This window comes from Ylistrum balloti, unplaced genomic scaffold, assembly GCF_031769215.1.
Source record: "Ylistrum balloti isolate Yb309-2 unplaced genomic scaffold, AGI_CSIRO_Ybal_v1 Utg369874, whole genome shotgun sequence".
NCBI lineage: Eukaryota > Metazoa > Mollusca > Bivalvia > Pectinida > Pectinidae > Ylistrum > Ylistrum balloti.
In genome coordinates, this window is record NW_026782015.1 from 2115000 (window position 1) to 2132035 (window position 17036).

The following is a 17036-nucleotide window of genomic DNA, read 5'->3' on the forward strand; positions in this document are numbered from 1 at the left end:
ATCAAAGTCTACTACAAAGGTATCCCCATATATCAAAGTCTACTACAAAGGTATCCCCATATATCAAAGTCTACTACAAAGGTATCCCCATATATCAAAACCTCTCCTACAAAGGTATCCCCACATATCAAAGTCTACTACAAAGGTATCCCCATATATCAAAACCTCTACTACAAAGGTATCTGCCATTTGCCACCACAAAGGTAGCTTTGAACAGCAAAAATCCCATAAGTAAAATTTATCAAATGGAATAAAGCATTTTTATTTGTAAGCATTTTACATGATAAACAAATCCATAACAAGAATAACTAACGAGGACTTTCACAGCATCGTAACAGGATCATGGAATTTAATCATCACTTGTTTCATACAAGCATCATGCGAAACTTTGACAGCATTATACCTTCAACATAGCCTTGCATTACAATTAACAACATTATATACTGTACAAACCTATGGTCTCTACAAACTGAGAAACTTATTTAATTTCTGGTTAATAACTTGTCATATAACATAACAATACCTATCCTGATAACTTTAAGTAGTTAGTGAATTAGTCATTATGTTTTCAGAGTTTGCATGACAGAGTTGTGGGCCCTGGTGCAGTATCCCTAAGAGTCATTCTGTAGATTTGTCTACATTTTTAGGGGCCTCTGGAAGACTTGCTACAGTATCTATACATTCATGAGAGGCCTAAAAAGCATTATTAAATCACAAGTTACAACCCTACCTCTTAACAGCTACACAATACAACCATCCAGGCTGTCAAAATGTTCTGACTGAACATGACTTTGGGATATATACTCTGCCAGCTAGGAAAGGTATAATGTTCTTTCATGCTTTCAAGTTTTTCTAATTCTCTCAATGTTGTCGTGGCAATGATTATTATCAGAAACCTTTTTTATCGTGATTGCTTATAAGAATTTTATAAGAATACATTCTTTATCCAGAATCAAAGTTTGTTTGATGTCCGACTTTGTTTGTTTACTAGTCATTTTGATTGTAGTCTGGATGCTGCTGCTGTGTCCAAGAACCAGTACACTTTGCCATTGGTAGGCTGTACACGAGCAGCAGGAAGGGGGTTCTCCTCCTTGCCTTCTAGTACTCTCTGTTGATAAAAACATTCATTGTTAAAGCTCTTGCAATTAATTAAATCAAGAAAATAGTCATGGTCACTTTCATCAATTTTGATCATCATATCAAATATTTCCTAATATGTAGATCACATTGAAGAAATCAGTAAAAATCGGCCCTGTGGTGTATAGACCAGTGTGATTTATAACCCGAAAAATACAGTACAAGAAATGAAGTAGGAAATCAGTGGGACCTAACACTGTCATACCCAAAGGTGCCCACTGTTCACTGAATACACAGTGCCCAGAGATGCACTATACAAATGCAGTTAAAATCCTTTCAGCTGTACTTAAGAAGTAGTATTTGAAATATTTAACTCCATTTCCCAGTACCACTTCAATGGTACAAGGAAGGACCACACCCTTTAATCATACATTTTTGAATTCCATTGTTCACAGGGTGATGCCACATTTAATATGTCATGGCTTGAAAACAAAGAGTCATTTATATTATTCTATGTGGTACAATACCCCTGGTCTCAAGGGCAGGTGACATATTTCATCAACAATATTGTTTTAAAATCACCCCCAGTTAACGGACTAGATACTTATATTATAAAAGATTACAATTTTGTCAAAAAGCTTTTTAATCTACGCCAGTAAAGCCATATTTAACATTCATACCACAGATTCTTCCATGATAGATTCAAAAGGAAGAAGTCTTATTTGTCCAGTGTTTTAGTGACCCCTACCAAATGTCCCAATATTCTGAATAAGTACTGAGGAGAAACTTACTATATACAACAGAGGACAGTAATGGCTGCTATATATAGCAATCATATAAGTAAAGAAATTCCACAGAGTAAAATAAACTGGAACTGCCAGGACTGCAGACTAATACACCCCAGTCATCAATAGTTTTGGATGGGTTGACCCAACAAGATTCCTCCAAGGGGCCTTCAACTGATCACCATGGCAACTGTTTATCATCCTTAATCTTTTCAAACCAATTTTCAAATTAATCAGAAAATACCTTAATTTCGACCAATCAAAAATTTTCAATGTGTTTCTATGGTAACAGTTTTGAACATCTAGTAAGAACAATGTCACAAACCTGAACCATTTCAGCTTTACTAGCTCCACAGGAGGCAAATACAGCGCAGGAACAGTTATTAATGATAGGGTACGTCATGGTCACACGATTTGGAGGTGGTTTGGGCGAGTCCTTAATTGGAACAATGATTTTAGACGATTCCTGAAACAGTAAAGCCAACAGAACTATCAATTTATTGCAGATTGAATTCTTTATGTACAGCAGTTTCACCTTTTCTGAATAACAATTTGACAATGTGTATCTACAAGTTACCAAGTTAAATCAAATTAAATATGAAATATAATGAAATACTTAAAATTGAAAATTAATTCTCTTGATCTAATGTGAGTAAACTTCACATTTCTGGATTAAAAAATCAACGAAATTCAGAATGAGGTCTACAGTCGGCCCCAGAGAGCCCCCAGAAAAAAAACCCCTGGCAATGCAGGAGAGGATGTCCAGTGGACCTAGTAGAAGTAGACTCATACCTCTAATAAAGGGTGTCCAGTGGACCTAGTAGAAGTAGACTCATACCTCTAATAAAGGGTGTCCAGTGGACCTAGTAGAAGTAGACTCATACCTCTAATAAAGGGTGTCCAGTGGACCTCTAATAAAGGGTGTCCAGTGGACCTAGTAGAAGTAGACTCATACCTCTAATAAAGCGTGTCCAGGAAACAAGGAACAGGTGTGACCATCTGGACCCATCCCTAACAACAGCATGTCAAACCTTGGAATGCTATCTCCCGGGAACACAGTCCGAATCTTTTTCAGATAGTCTTCAGCTGCTTCCTCAACTAGATAAGGTATACAACATAGCATCAGTATACTCCCTATCATCACAGTGGTGTGACATGATATGTCTCCATTTGGTACACAGTCAGATGTTCTGGCAAGGTATGGCTTTATCTACAAGTATTTTTTATCATTTACACCAAATAGTGTGATATTTAGTGTAATACTTAGTGAGGTCTAATTCTTTCAAGTTTTCACCGCAAAAACAGTGAAAAATAATGTGTGTTAACAACATTTGAAGGATTTTGAAGGGGATAAATATGGATAGAAATTTATATGTTGCTGTAACTGGATAATTGATATGTAATGCAGGACAGTTGTTGCTCAGTATCATATCTGTAAAAAGTATTATTATATGATTACTATACTAATTTATACACAGATACACACAATAACTTCACAGCAAGCCTCATAGCATATAATTAATGGAATATTTTCTTGATTTGTTCATATATTCAAAAGAATATGATAAAAAGATGCAATAATTCAAGAACAGAAAAAAGTCAATCATCTTCGATAGTCTTTTTTTGAAAATTAAGAAACATCTTAGACCACTTCTGTGATTTGGAATTTAAACATACTAGAAAATTGCCTTAATGTTACCATTTGGGGTAATGCTTACAGTCATATTCTGTATGTACAAGTAATTATAACTGTATTTTATATACATACAAACCACATTACTACAATGACAATGACAGCCAAACATTTATACACAAACATGTAGCTATACATATATACCAGTATATAACTTGGAAGTAAAATCCTTTATGTTTTAATTAATTGTAAGCACTCAGAGTTGACCAACTAACCAAATTATGATAAGAGAGAGACAGAGATTTACTGTATTTATTGACAGGTACCACTCTAGATCTAGACCTTGTGGTTCTTCAAAACCTTACTTTTTACTTTTGGTGCTTTTGATGTAAATTTGAACCTGTGAAATTAAATAGGTCAAGGCCATTTTTATGAGAAAAGTCCAAACCATGGAAAACTGGAAAAAGAAAAACAAAAAACAAAAACAAAATCAAGTCACTTTAAGTTTTTCTTCAAAACGAGATTGAAGCTGTTTAAAGAAAAATGTTTACTATTAGATAGATGCTTTACTGCAATAGAGATCCTACATGGACACTTTGTGCCACAGGAGCTAAAAATGACCCAGTAAGGCCTGTTCTGACACCAATACAAAAATGGTACCCAGAAACAATGTGTACATGCAATATTAAAATTCACTGTGTGAGAAACTCGTTTCCTTCACGACTACACAAAAAATGGTTATTTTTGGTCCTCAAAATGTAGCAAACATTTTTTAAATGCAACATTTATATTTACCCGAGATATCTGGATTGAGCGGGAAGATGTTTTTTTCATCCATATTAACTTTCTTTACTAAGCCTGTCAGGTAGATTGTGTAGGTACATTCAGGATCATCATGGGGCACATGTCTCTCATCACAGAAAAATATCCTCCATTTTGACCAATCCGTTTCTCTTCCTGGCAAACCATTACATAAAAACTTGGCCAAACTTCCACCTGTTCAAAAATAATGAAAAATTATCACAACATTGACACATGGATATCTTAATAAATAAATAATAGACTTTTATCAAACAGATTTTATGTTCCATACTTCAACAAGAGGCAAATTTCATGCCTCTAGGCATTTTAGTTTATGACAAGAAACTGTTTTAAAGGTTTTAATAAATCTGACCCCTGTGACCTTGCATGAGCACAGGTCAAGGTCATTTCTTATCACAAACTTTATCACGCTTCACCCTAGGAACATACCAGCCAAATATCATGCATCTAGGAGTTTCAGTTCATGAGAAGTTGTTTGAGGATTTTCACAAATTTGACCATGTGATTTTGTATACCACTATAAATCAAGGTCATTTCTTCATCCTAGGAACATACCAGCCAAATATCGTGCAAACTTTGTTCATGAGAAGTTGTTTGAGGATTTTCACAAATTTGACCATGTGATTTTGTATACCACTATAAATCAAGGTCATTTCTTTTCGCAAACTTTGTCCGGCTTCATCCTAGGAACATACCAGCCAAATATCGTGCATCTAGACCTTTCAGTTCATGAGAAGATGTTAAAAGGTTTTAACAAATCTGATCCCTGTGACCTTGAATATAAACCAGGGAACATACCAGCCAAATATCATGTCTCTAGAGCTTTTAGTCCATGAAAAGAAGCTGTTTAAACGTTTTAACAAATTTGACCATGTGATCTTGAATATAAGTCAGGGTCACTTCTTTTCGCAAACTTTGTCAGGCTTCATCCTAGAAACATGCCAGCCAAATATCATGCCACTAGGCCTTATAGTTCATGAGAAGAAATCGTTTAAATGATTTAACTAATCTGATCCCTGTGACCCAGAACATTGATCAAGGTCATTTCTTTTCACAAAGTTACTCGGGTTTCATGCATCAAGGCCTTTTAGTTCAAGAGAAGTTGTTAAATGGTATTAACAAATCTGATCCCTGTGACCTTGAACATAAATCACGGTCATTTTTTTTCACAAAAATTAGTCAGACTTCATCCTAAGACACACCAGTCAAACATCATGCCTTTCAGCCTTTTAGTTCATGAGAAGAGACAGTTTAAATGTTTAAACACATCTGATCCCTGTGACCTTGAATATAGATCAAGGTTATTTTTTTCACAATAATTGTCAAGCTTCTTCCTAAAAAGATACCAGCCAAATTTAAAAAACATTTAGTCCACTTGTTATTGAGAAGAGTTGTTTAAAGGGAAAAGATGATGTAGGATGATAGATGAGGGAGTTAAAAATAAAAGAAGTAACCATTGTGCAACTACAGATCCACTCTGAAATAATAAGTTATAAGTAACTTTATAACAATTCAATAATACTCTCTATGTATTCCTAACCAAATCAGTTTAGAAGTTAACAAAGCTGGACTTGTTCTCCTTTTTGTTCAACTATTGACATTAAAATATTGTCATTTATCATACATTTTTCTCATTTCTGATTAATAAACATTGACATTCAGAAAATATATACTTCTATGCACAGTCATAATGCCAAAAAAGAAAAGTCCAATCATAACAAACCATAAACATTCTTTTATAACAACCTAGCTCTCAGGTGCCTGTGGTGCACGAGGCAAGCTTTTCTAAGACTTGGTAGTTTTTGGAGTTAAAATCAGTGACTGGACCAAGTTATTTCTCTTTCCATATATGTTGCCTTTATCTTTGGATGGTCAAAAAAAAATAATAATAAAAAAACAGCTGTAAAAATCATCAACCAATCAATACTTAATTCAACTTTACATTTTTGCCAAAGCATCCTGACTTGGACATTAACCTTTCTTTAAACTCACAAATGAAATTGTCATAAATAGCGTTCACTTCCTCCATTTCAGTGATAAGTAAGCAAAAGCTATGCTCTTTTTCATATACCTTACTACCTATATATCCTACACTTTTAAAAAATTAACAATACTGGGGTAACAAACTTCAAATGTCAAAAATTAGATCCAACATGGCCATGTGTCTGCCATTTTGTTCTTTGGATCACATTAATAATGAAACAGGCATAAATAATGACCGATGAGAAACTGTATAAAAGATTCTTCCAATACTCTGCAAGAAACAGCGGCTGACACATTTTAAAATCAATTGTCAAATTCCAAGATGTCCGTCATTTAGTTTTCTAATTACTAAAACTCATAACATCATTACCACTATATCAGGCCGATTAGCTGAGTAGTTCCAGAACAATTTTCATGTGTTGATTGACCATTATCATTTACAATACACGAGGCCAACAAGTATTTCTGGAAATATTTCAATTTTACATTGTGGGGCCTATTGGTTTTAGCAATAAAATTTAAGTATTATCATTAGTTTTTATCGGTTATCTGCCCTTGTGATGGGCAATGTAAGAAGGGAAGCAATTACTAGCACGAAAATAAGGAAAAGACGACATGTTTCCATGTCATGTTGACGCCTTTTACCTGAAAATCCCACAGTGAACACCCCATTTTCTTCGATTGCTTTGTTTGCCGTATCTACCACAAAACTGCACAACTTTGTTGCAACCTCTATATCGGAGGTTTCGACATTTCTGATGGGCGCAGCCATTTTGAATCTGTAAAAAAAGAAATTATTTTAGAATTTTATAATCACATTCATATCAATATATTTCATACTTAATCTGAAATATTAGGAGAAATACCACAAACCTGCTGAACACGATGTAATGTAAAGGAAAAAGACAGGGTTTTGTTGTTTTCTGTCACTTTTGGTTTAAGATTATGATATCATTTCCGGTAAATCCACCATCATGGCGGATGTGCTGAGCTTAGTTCGACAGTACAACATCAACAAAAAGGAGATTATCGAGAAGGACGATCAAGTCATTTTTGGTGAACTCGCATGGCCAAGCAATGTTAAGACCAACTATGTCGTCTGGGGGTAAGTAGGGATGCAAAATATCGTAATGATGCATATATTTGATATGCGCATCAGACCTCGATCAACAGTATTTGCTAAACAAAAACGAGTACAGTGGCCAATTCTTTTATGAATTCCGAAATTTTGAAAGAGAAAACTTGCGCACTATATGTAACAATATCAATACATGCCTCGAAGGGTTTAGTCAATGCTTTTCAGAAAGCAAAATTAGATCACTGTTAGGTCAAATGACATCGCACATTCTAAATATCGCAATGACACTATACTGCTAAAATGGCAGGAATTACGTACCTATGGCGCATTAGTTTCGGACCACTTATGAATCATTTCACGCTAGCTACGCTATGTCAATGAATCGCCACCAAACAAATTAATAAATGAACTGAAATATGTTGGTACTGTGAGATTTATTTAAAAAAAACTGACCGGTGAAACGAGTATTTTTCTTTAAATATCTACAGAAACAATATAAAATTTGCTGACCTGAAATGACCGACATGTGTTTCGGACAAATGACTGTACTTCCATTTTAAGGACATCACTAAATCAAAGAAACGCTTGAGTGAGCTCATAGTTACCCAGAAGTACATATATATTTAAAAAAATCATCATTTGAATGCATTTTGATTTGCTTGGTCCCTTTTTCAAATTAGCCATTATTGTTGTTAAACTTCTTTTTTTTTATAATACAAACTATTTATATAAAGTTAATTTTTCCTCTGTCAGTCTTCAACTCGCTAGTAAATAAAAATCAGAAATAGGTAATCAAAAGTGGTCTTTCAGAAATCATTATTTTCCGAATGTAAGATGTGCATGAAAGGATTTCTGAAGTTCAAAAATTGCAGGAGGCATGACCTTTTATTATTAATGGTCAATTTCAATTATTTGAGAAAAGGCAACAAAATTTTGGCATCTGAGGATGTATTGATGGGTTATTTCATCATATCTGGGAGGATGATTGACATGTGAAAATGTATATTAAGAAAAATTTCACAAATTTGCCAAAAAATGTTCAATAATTTTATGGTGAATGGTTTTAATCAAAAGCTTTCATTTTTTCTTGAAGCGTTACATGTTACAACAACCAAAATTATCCGGGTGCAAGGTCAAGCAGGTCAACAGATAGTGACAAAATGTCCATGCCAAAATACATTACGGTCCAGAACCAATGTCAAGACGATATAAAAAAACATGAAACATTTCCTGCTTTTTTAGTAGTATAATAGTTTTATTTCACATATAAAACATTTGTGGTAAGATTGATAAGATTAAATGTGTCCATGTACTACTTTTGACTACTAGACAGGACGAGCATGACAAGCAATTGACAGATTTTTCTTATTGAACAGAATATTGTGCACCAGCCATAGCATTTACCACAAATATGTAACATGTTTATCAATACAGTTGTTAGTGTGACTGTCCATACTAAATATGATTTTCATCTACTTTGCCGGAAGAAACCTGTAACATATTCCTGTTCAGAAATCTGAGTGATTTAAAAAGAAAAATATCTACACACAGGTCATGAATTATTAGCCATGTTTTGACAATAGCACTATTGTTACCATGCTGCAAAATGATGTCTTTATCAATTCAATGTGAAGTAGAAAAACTTGATTTCAAACAAGTACATTTGTAATTTTCTTTCAAAAATTAACAACACATCCTCAAGTTGACATCAGACTCATCAACACCGAATTTATTGGAATTTTTACAAATAATTCCTGGATGTAGTGACTTAATTCTTTCTTGATCGTGACCTTACATGTAATGTTCATTTAATTCTTAGTCTTTAATCAAAATTATGTTTAAAATTTTTTACCAGTACTGGCAAAGATGGAATCGTCAAAGAATATTACACACTAGACTGCATACTTTTCCTGCTGAGAAATGTTCACCTACAGCATCCACTTTATGTCAGAGAGGCAGCGGTAAGTACAAAGACTCACTGATCACGGAGGCTGCCTCTGTGTGATGGTATTATAAGGTCAATTCCATATATAGTTCTTGTTGTGGTTGATTTCATTGAAATTACGTTTTTTTATTTTACAAGATCTAAGCTCCATTTGACAAATTAAGCAGCATATATAGCTGTATACCATGTATTGCAATTTCCTGATCATGTCAAAATGTCTTGTTTTTCATTCAAGTGAAATGATTTGATAATAGGTGATTGAACATCAGATTGCAAAACTTGCTCTAAGACTGCCATTACAGTTTTACCTTGGGCTCGAAATCAAGCGTTTGATTAATCCATATATCATCTTTATGTTATGATTAAATACTGCAAAAATAATGAAAATTATTCAAATTTATCGTAAGCCTGTTCAGAAATGGCTTTAAATTTTATAATGCAAATTTGTTCATAGAATTTCATGAAGCTATTTCTATATAATGATTTTAGGCAGCTGAGGTACCTGTTGTACGTCGACCAGACAGAAAAGACTTGCTCAGCTATCTCAATGGGGAAACTACATCCTCTGCTAGCATTGACAAAAGTGCACCCTTGGAGATTCCTCTTCAGAGGCCTCCACAGAGTAAGTTCATTCAATATTTACTGAAAGGTCAATTTGTTAGCTCATAGGTCTTGATTGGGGATGTGGGTTATCACATATTCATGGATTCTTTGTGGCAACACAACTCTATCCCTGTTAGATATTTGCTGAATTCATAATGAATATCTTTAGTACAGATTGTTTTAAAATCTTGCAGTCAAAAGAGGAGCAGAAGACAGCAGGGAGGCAGACAAGAAAAAACCACGTTTGGAGGTTTGTATTCCATGGAGTTGCTTTTCTATTATGATAGTGAAATCACAGATCACAACATCAATTAAGCTTAGCTTTCATTACTTTGTCAAAGTGATTTTTACTAAGAATGATGATAAAAAAATTCATTGTTACAAAATATCTTTATAGGAAGAGGTAGTTCAACAGGCCAAACTGAACTGGATACACAAGATTGATGCTACACGAGAGACCTCAGTTTTACAACAGATATCGTAAGTTTGTAAATAATATGAAGTCTTATTTCACCATTTAGGTTGTCTGTATTACAAATTGGAGGGCATGTACAGTTAATGTGGTAATGCTATCAGTTTTATTTTTACCAAAGTCTCCAAATGCAAGCTTAAAAAATGTGCTAGAATGAGAATATTAAGTCATGAATCCAACGAGGAGGGACTCAATAAAAGAAGGAACTTTGTTAAAATGATTAGATGATTTTAAATAGTTTTGAACTGTAAGAACTCATTTTGGGGAACTTCTCCATGCAAAGATTTTACACAAGACAGTATGTGAAAGGTGTGGAAATTCATTGTAGAACAACAATTATTTCCTATTTCAAATAAATGTTATTTGATGCCCAGACGTTCATCCTTGCCTGAAGCCATGCCCCTGGAGAAGATTGCAGCTATCAAAGCCAAACGTCTGGCTAAAAAGAGGACAATGATTAAGGTGGATGATGAGGTGGCTCCTGGTGCTCTGGAACAGAGGAGCTTTGTGGAGGCTGAAGTGGACGTGACACGTGATATTGTCAGCAGGGAACGTCTGTGGCGTACACGCACCAGTATCCTGCAAAGCAATGGGAAGGTACGTCAATCAGTCAGTACTTAAAGTGAAGTACTTCAAGTGTTTATAGCTATGTGGATTTTACAAAGGGGGCTGTACAAAAGTTCCCTGAGATTAAAGTGAACTTTTGAACACACAAGAGACAATGTTTTCATATCAGTGATACAAGGAAAATTGTATACATATCAGATATTTTCATATTTCCTGGCAATACGTTGTCTCAACTCATTTTCAGAATAAGATTCTGTAAATTGTTGGGGATACAGAGAGACTGGTACTGTATTCTTCAAAAGACTAAGAGTAAAAAGGTTTCAATGTAGTTGATGAACTTAACTGATATTTGTCTGTTATTTTCAGACTTTTGCTGCCAATGTGTTTGGAATTCTACAGTCTATCAAAGCCCGTGAGGAAGGGAAGGAGAAACACCATACTGAACCACATACACCCTCGGTGGTACGTACATCTGTGGCATTTAGGAATGATATTATTTAACACATAACACTTCCCTGAACTTTCACTTTGAATTGCAAGTTAGAGTGGCCAACTTATCAGATCCTGATTCACCAGGTCAACTTGATGTAATTTTACGATCAAATATGTTTGAATCACTTGAGTGTAAATTTCCTTAATTTGCGTCACTTTGGCCAATTCTAAAATACAATTCTGATGACTGAAATAATCACAATTATGTTTAACATAGCATGGAATTCAAATACAGTTGTAATAACTACACAAAATTGAATTCAAGGCTTAAAATGGCAAGGGGTACAGTTCACCACTGGACCAGTTACATTTTGAGACCATTAGACACCATGTTCAGGTGTTTTTTCTTCTTTCGGTTTGATTTTAGGATGATTTTTTTTCAAGTTGTGATCTTGTGCTGAATGAATTCAGAAAAACATTTGCTGCTGCTGTAACATTGTAAAATTTTGTTTTTTTTTTTTCTAATTTGCTTGAAGATATTTACAGATTGATATTGGGTTACGCTCCTATTTTCATCAAGGCAGGGATAAGATTGTTCGTGTCATACAAATAATGTCTAGTAAACAACTATCTCTTTGTGATTTGATAGCCCCAGCAGCGTGTCCCCCCAGTGGCTGCCTACAGCAGATATGACCAAGAAAGATTTAAAGGAAAAGAAGGTAAGTTAGGTGATAGATTCTTCAAAAAAAATAATGATTTTGATATTTAGATAACTTATTTGGTCAGGGTTTTCCATAAGAGCCGGTCGCCAGCCAATTTGACTGGCTACTTTGATCATTTGGCCACCTACACCAATCCAGTTCCGTAATAGTGTTCCGTACACGGCACCACGTACACGGCAGGACAGCCTCCTACTTTCACTACACAGCCTACTATTGACAAAATTATGGAAAACCCTGTTTGGTCATAATTTTAATGGTATATATTATCAAAAACTTGAAGATCTTAATGTCATGGTTCTAGTGCCATACAAGCAACAGGAAATCTTATCACAGTTATTTCTTATTCAGAGACTGAGGGTTTCAAGATTGATACTATGGGAACCTATCACGGAAAAACGCTCAAGTTTGTGACGGAAGGAGGTGGAGCCAACCAGAAGAAACCAATGGAAGATAGAGAGCCACGAAGACATGCACCACCTCAACAGAACCATGTCTCCCATCACCAAGTACAACCCTCCACTCCTGTCACCCCAGGATCGCGTCCAATATCCCAGGCCAGGCCACCTCCCAACCAGAAAAAAGGTACTGTTTTATGTAGAGCTGTCCGAAAATGTTATGTCAAAGATGGCACAGTGTAAATTATGATCATTGTACACTACTGGTGCAGGGCTCTTGATCTGCCAGATTTGGGGCCGAATACCCAATGCAAAATAGTATCTTTTTTTCCCAATTTAGACCCCAAGTTTTCCCAATTCTAAGGAAAATGCCGCCATTTTTCCCAATTCTAAGGGCCCCGGGCCCCAGTCCCAAAATGGGGTGTGAGAGCCCTGTGGTGTATTTACCATCATGTGACTTTATTTGTCCTTTATTGTGTACTGAAAATGGTAGAAATTCTTATTATGATGAAAGCTTAAAGTATTCACAATGTAGCGTATGTATGCCTGATAAAACCTGGTCTATATACATAATGACATAATGAAGTTTGTGTGATGCTCTATACGATTATGGCACAAATGCCATTTATAATCATAGTGACATATTGAAGGGAGGAAATTCCTTACTATTTTACACCTTTAATTGAAATGCAAGTCAGTGGTAGAAGGATGATACATTAGAAAATTTTAACACAATTGATTGTATAAGTTTCTATGTACATCTGTACTGATAATATCCTATTGATTTTTTAACTCTAGGAAGTTAATGAATTCTCTGTACACATGCTCTTAAAATATTTGATATATTTTTAATGCCATGAAATGAATCACTGTACTAATGCTGTGTTGTTGTCTGATAGGATCTCGGACACCCATCATTATTATACCTGCTGCCACAACTTCTATCATCACCATGTTCAACGCCAAAGATATCCTTCAGGATCACAGGTACCTCTTTTTCAAAATAAGTTTTGTAATTAGCAGTTCAAATTTTCCTGATGAAAGGAATAGATGGGAACCAATGAGACTTTTTTACTGAAATTACAGAACAGTTTGTATTGATAGCGGAATTTTTTACTATCACAGGTTTGTCAGCACAGAAGAGAAGAAAGCACAGGGCACTAAGCGTGACAATGAAGTACTGATTCAGCGTCGCAAGGCTGGTAACTTGACAGTGCCCTACAGAATCATAGACAACCCTCTCAAACTTTCACCGGACGACTGGTATACCGCATTTCCTCTTGATAACTCTAATAATTTTCGCTAATTTAATTTTCTTTAAATTAAAATACTGCAGACAAATTTACATTATGTACTACAAGCAAAATTAAGTTTTTGAAGCCTCAGTAATGAGCAGCTGTATAATTTGTAAGAGTTTTTTTAATGATGGTCATATGATATTTAATCTAGCTAACTTTTGTTACCCCTGCATACTGGAACAACCATGAAAAGATATATGATGATAAAGATATTGATGAATAACAATGATCTACTCTGTACTTATGGCTACTACTGTGAGGAATTGTATGGTGATAAAGATATGCTAATAATCTAATCTAACTTTGTAGGGACCGAGTGGTAGCTGTGTTTGTACAAGGACCAGCATGGCAGTTCAAGGGGTGGCCTTGGGACGGTGTTCCAGTAGAAATCTTCTCCAGGAGTAAGTTTCAGTATAAAACACATATACCATTAGTTACTCAAAAAAGTGAGATAAACTTGTGATTCAATTATGCTTATGTAATTAAACTTAAAGATTTGAAGTGTCATGGTCAAATAAATATGTACTAGCAAGGAATGAAATTATTGATCAATAAAGACTGCTTTTCATTCTGAATATTGACAAAATTTATTGTATCTGATATAATTTAAATGATAATAGACTGTTAAGAAATGACAGCTTGCAATGCCAATAGCCCTATCAAGAAATTAACTTTATAACCATCTGTCAGTGTTCAAATGATTGGAATTGTTGAAATATTCAAAACTAAAATGCAGTAATTAATTAGATAAGGGCAAAAAAAAAAAAAAAACAAATCAAAAATATGTTTCAAGTTTCTGCCTGATAAAAGAAACGATTGATAGGTCATGAGTTGGGTTTATTTTATGTGGAGGGTATCGGGATTTAGATAATATTTGCCTGCTTTTGACATTGACTTCTCCGGTACCTTGTATTAATTACTGTTTAAGTGTTGTATGTGTGTATTATGAGATGTTATCTAACTGAATATCACCGAATCGTTTTCCAGTCAAAGCTTTCCATCTGAAGTGGGCGGAACTTCCAATTGACAATAATGTGAAGAAGTGGGATGTTTATGTTGTTGCCCTCGACAGAAACAAGCGCCATCTTGACCGTGCAAACCTACAGCAAGTCTGGGAGATACTTGATAAGTACGTTATCTCCCCTTTTCTTCAACTAGTCTTGGATATACTAACTCTACCTGTGTAACCTATAATAGTGTAACTAGTAGTAGTGTAAGTAATGTTATATTTCATTGTAGTTAAATCGACATTAGTGATGTTCATGGAAGTTTTAGAGTATTGTGTCTGATATATATATGTGCTTCATTCCAGGTACATGGCCAAACACAAGCCTCATCTGCGACACTGAGTGAATGATACCAATACTTATTGTGAGAGGACACTGATAAATTCTGGGAATTTTTTTACCAAGGGTACTTACAGGAAATGTGAGTGGAAGGATGGCATATTGATGCTACATTTAAAAGCAAAGAGAAACTAGAAATATGTAAAGGACTTTGACTTTGATTTTGAATTGTTGTTACTCTGCCTGTTATGATTTATAAAGTTTTTTGGAATGCAAGTATATTTTGCTTTTCTCTTCCAGAATACTTTTTCAGGCTTGCTTTATTTTACTTTCCAACTGCATTAATTTTTGTTCCAAAGCAAAGCAATTAAATTTGTGAATCAGTCATCCTTGATGTGGAGCACATGGCCATTTAAACTTTCTAATTTCTTTTTCTGCATCAAAGCAAGCTTGGCTTTACCAACCATAAAGAAAACCCTTATGGCAGCATTTGTATGTATGAAATAATGTCTTACTTTCCCTTGATTTTATAAATAAGCTGATAAGATATAAGGAATCTCGGATTATATTATTGTGAATATCCAATCTGACTGAAGGGTGAGGACGACGGGTATTAAGAGTTACGTCCCTTCGGCCTGTGAGTAATAATTACCATGCAAAATTGGTATTGCTATGATAATTAATTTGTCAGATGACTGCCGATCTTTGAAAAATGAGATAACAAATGTTTCATTCTAACATTCTTTCAATCATACCTTTCACTTTTACTACCCATCTGTGCTCTGTCTATCTTCACAATGACAGAAAATAAGCATTAAAAAAAATAAAATCTTTCATTGAGAACAAAAATGGAATTATTGGATCATAATCAAGTTCACTGTTAATCCTTTTTATGTTTTATAAGTATTTTTTTACAATTTCATTAAAAAGGCAGTACAAGTAGAGGAAATATAAATTGTCATACTGATTATTAACAATTTAACAGATAAAATTGCTACTTGAATGCTATGCTATTTAATAGAAAAGATGGGATTTGGTGTTGATCCTCCAGTACAGGAAACATGGAGGTTGAATGTGCTAATAATTTTTTTGAAACCCAAGGAATGTTTCAGTTGGGATTTGTATAGAATGCCAACACATGTAAAATAAGTACTAAATACCTTTTTATTTGTTTGTCCAGGTTTCTGTGTATAATGTTAGAATCTGATATGTTTGTGATATGATATGGAGAGAGATGGAAGAGAATTTATTGTATGATATGGAGAGTGGTGTGTGCTCATTAATAGTATGTGATAATCATATAGAGAAAATGAGAGGTGAACAAGGTCTGACTCTAATAATTGTGTATGAACTTGTACATATATACATCTGTTTTAAGATAATAAAATGTACATTCATTTGAAAAATATTTTTGTTGTGTTACATTTGGTATTAGATTGAGTTTGAACTAATACTAGCTGGGAATGTCCTGTGAAGGATTTGTGACTAAAGAAAATGTCTCATGACTACGTTTTGACTGGAAGAGGGAGGGCTATGTCTTGAAAAGTTAACACCTTCTGTGTGAAAGATTTTTATCCCCCGCTTTCACCAAAACTGGATATTAATTTGGGTTCGTCCGTTTGTTCGTCCTGCCGTCTGTCACACTTCTGTTTCCGTGTTCTAACTTCCCAAATATCATCCAATTTGGGTGAAACTTGGTCAGCAGATGCATCTTGGGGTCATTAAGACGGAGTTTGACTATCAGTGTCATCTGTTAATAATTATGCATACTAATGAGGTATCCTTTAATTTCATTGGTTGGTTCATTTCCGTGCTCTAACTTCCCAAAACATAATCCCATTTAGATGAAACTTGGTCAGCAGGTGCAATTAGTTCACTTTATTGGTTAATATTTAATTAGTTAGTAGCATAACAAAGTAACAAATAATTACTATTATT

At 34.6% G+C, this 17036-nt stretch overlaps 2 protein-coding genes across 2 annotated transcripts; one reads left to right on the forward strand and one right to left on the reverse strand.

Annotated features, from left to right (window-relative positions):
* Nucleotides 1-237: 237 nt before the first annotated feature.
* LOC132546037 (6-phosphogluconolactonase-like) lies at nucleotides 238-7072 on the reverse strand. Its single transcript, XM_060209733.1, has 5 exons — nucleotides 6946-7072; nucleotides 4291-4491; nucleotides 2818-2960; nucleotides 2188-2328; nucleotides 238-1108 (listed from the first exon to the last, which is right to left on the reverse strand). Exons 1-5 carry the CDS (start codon nucleotides 7070-7072, stop codon nucleotides 992-994), a joined length of 729 nt encoding a protein of 242 aa, XP_060065716.1. The 3' UTR covers nucleotides 238-991.
* Nucleotides 7073-7274: 202 nt separating this feature from the next.
* On the forward strand, nucleotides 7275-16504 carry LOC132546026 (parafibromin-like). The gene is made up of 14 exons (XM_060209721.1): nucleotides 7275-7405; nucleotides 9234-9339; nucleotides 9813-9945; nucleotides 10121-10176; nucleotides 10324-10406; nucleotides 10773-10995; nucleotides 11332-11427; nucleotides 12047-12116; nucleotides 12468-12701; nucleotides 13414-13501; nucleotides 13640-13777; nucleotides 14122-14213; nucleotides 14800-14941; nucleotides 15125-16504. The coding sequence occupies exons 1-14, from the start codon at nucleotides 7275-7277 to the stop codon at nucleotides 15159-15161; spliced, it is 1629 nt and encodes a 542-aa protein (XP_060065704.1). The 3' UTR covers nucleotides 15162-16504.
* The last annotated feature ends 532 nt before the right edge of the window (nucleotides 16505-17036 follow it).

Bases quoted from the DNA above. Each gene is read 5' to 3' on its own strand.
- LOC132546037 (XM_060209733.1), bottom strand. From the start codon at position 7,072: ATGGCTGCGCCCATCAGAAATGTCGAAACCTCCGATATAGAGGTTGCA. The intron at 4,492-6,945 runs GTAAAAGGCGTC...ATTTTTGAACAG, and splicing joins GTTCACTGTGGGATTTTCAG to GTGGAAGTTTGGCCAAGTTT. The intron at 1,109-2,187 runs GTTTGTGACATT...TTTTATCAACAG, and splicing joins GTAAAGCTGAAATGGTTCAG to AGAGTACTAGAAGGCAAGGA.
- LOC132546026 (XM_060209721.1), top strand. From the start codon at position 7,275: ATGGCGGATGTGCTGAGCTTAGTTCGACAGTACAACATCAACAAAAAG. The intron at 9,340-9,812 runs GTAAGTACAAAG...TAATGATTTTAG, and splicing joins TTTATGTCAGAGAGGCAGCG to GCAGCTGAGGTACCTGTTGT. The intron at 13,778-14,121 runs GTATACCGCATT...CTAACTTTGTAG, and splicing joins AAACTTTCACCGGACGACTG to GGACCGAGTGGTAGCTGTGT.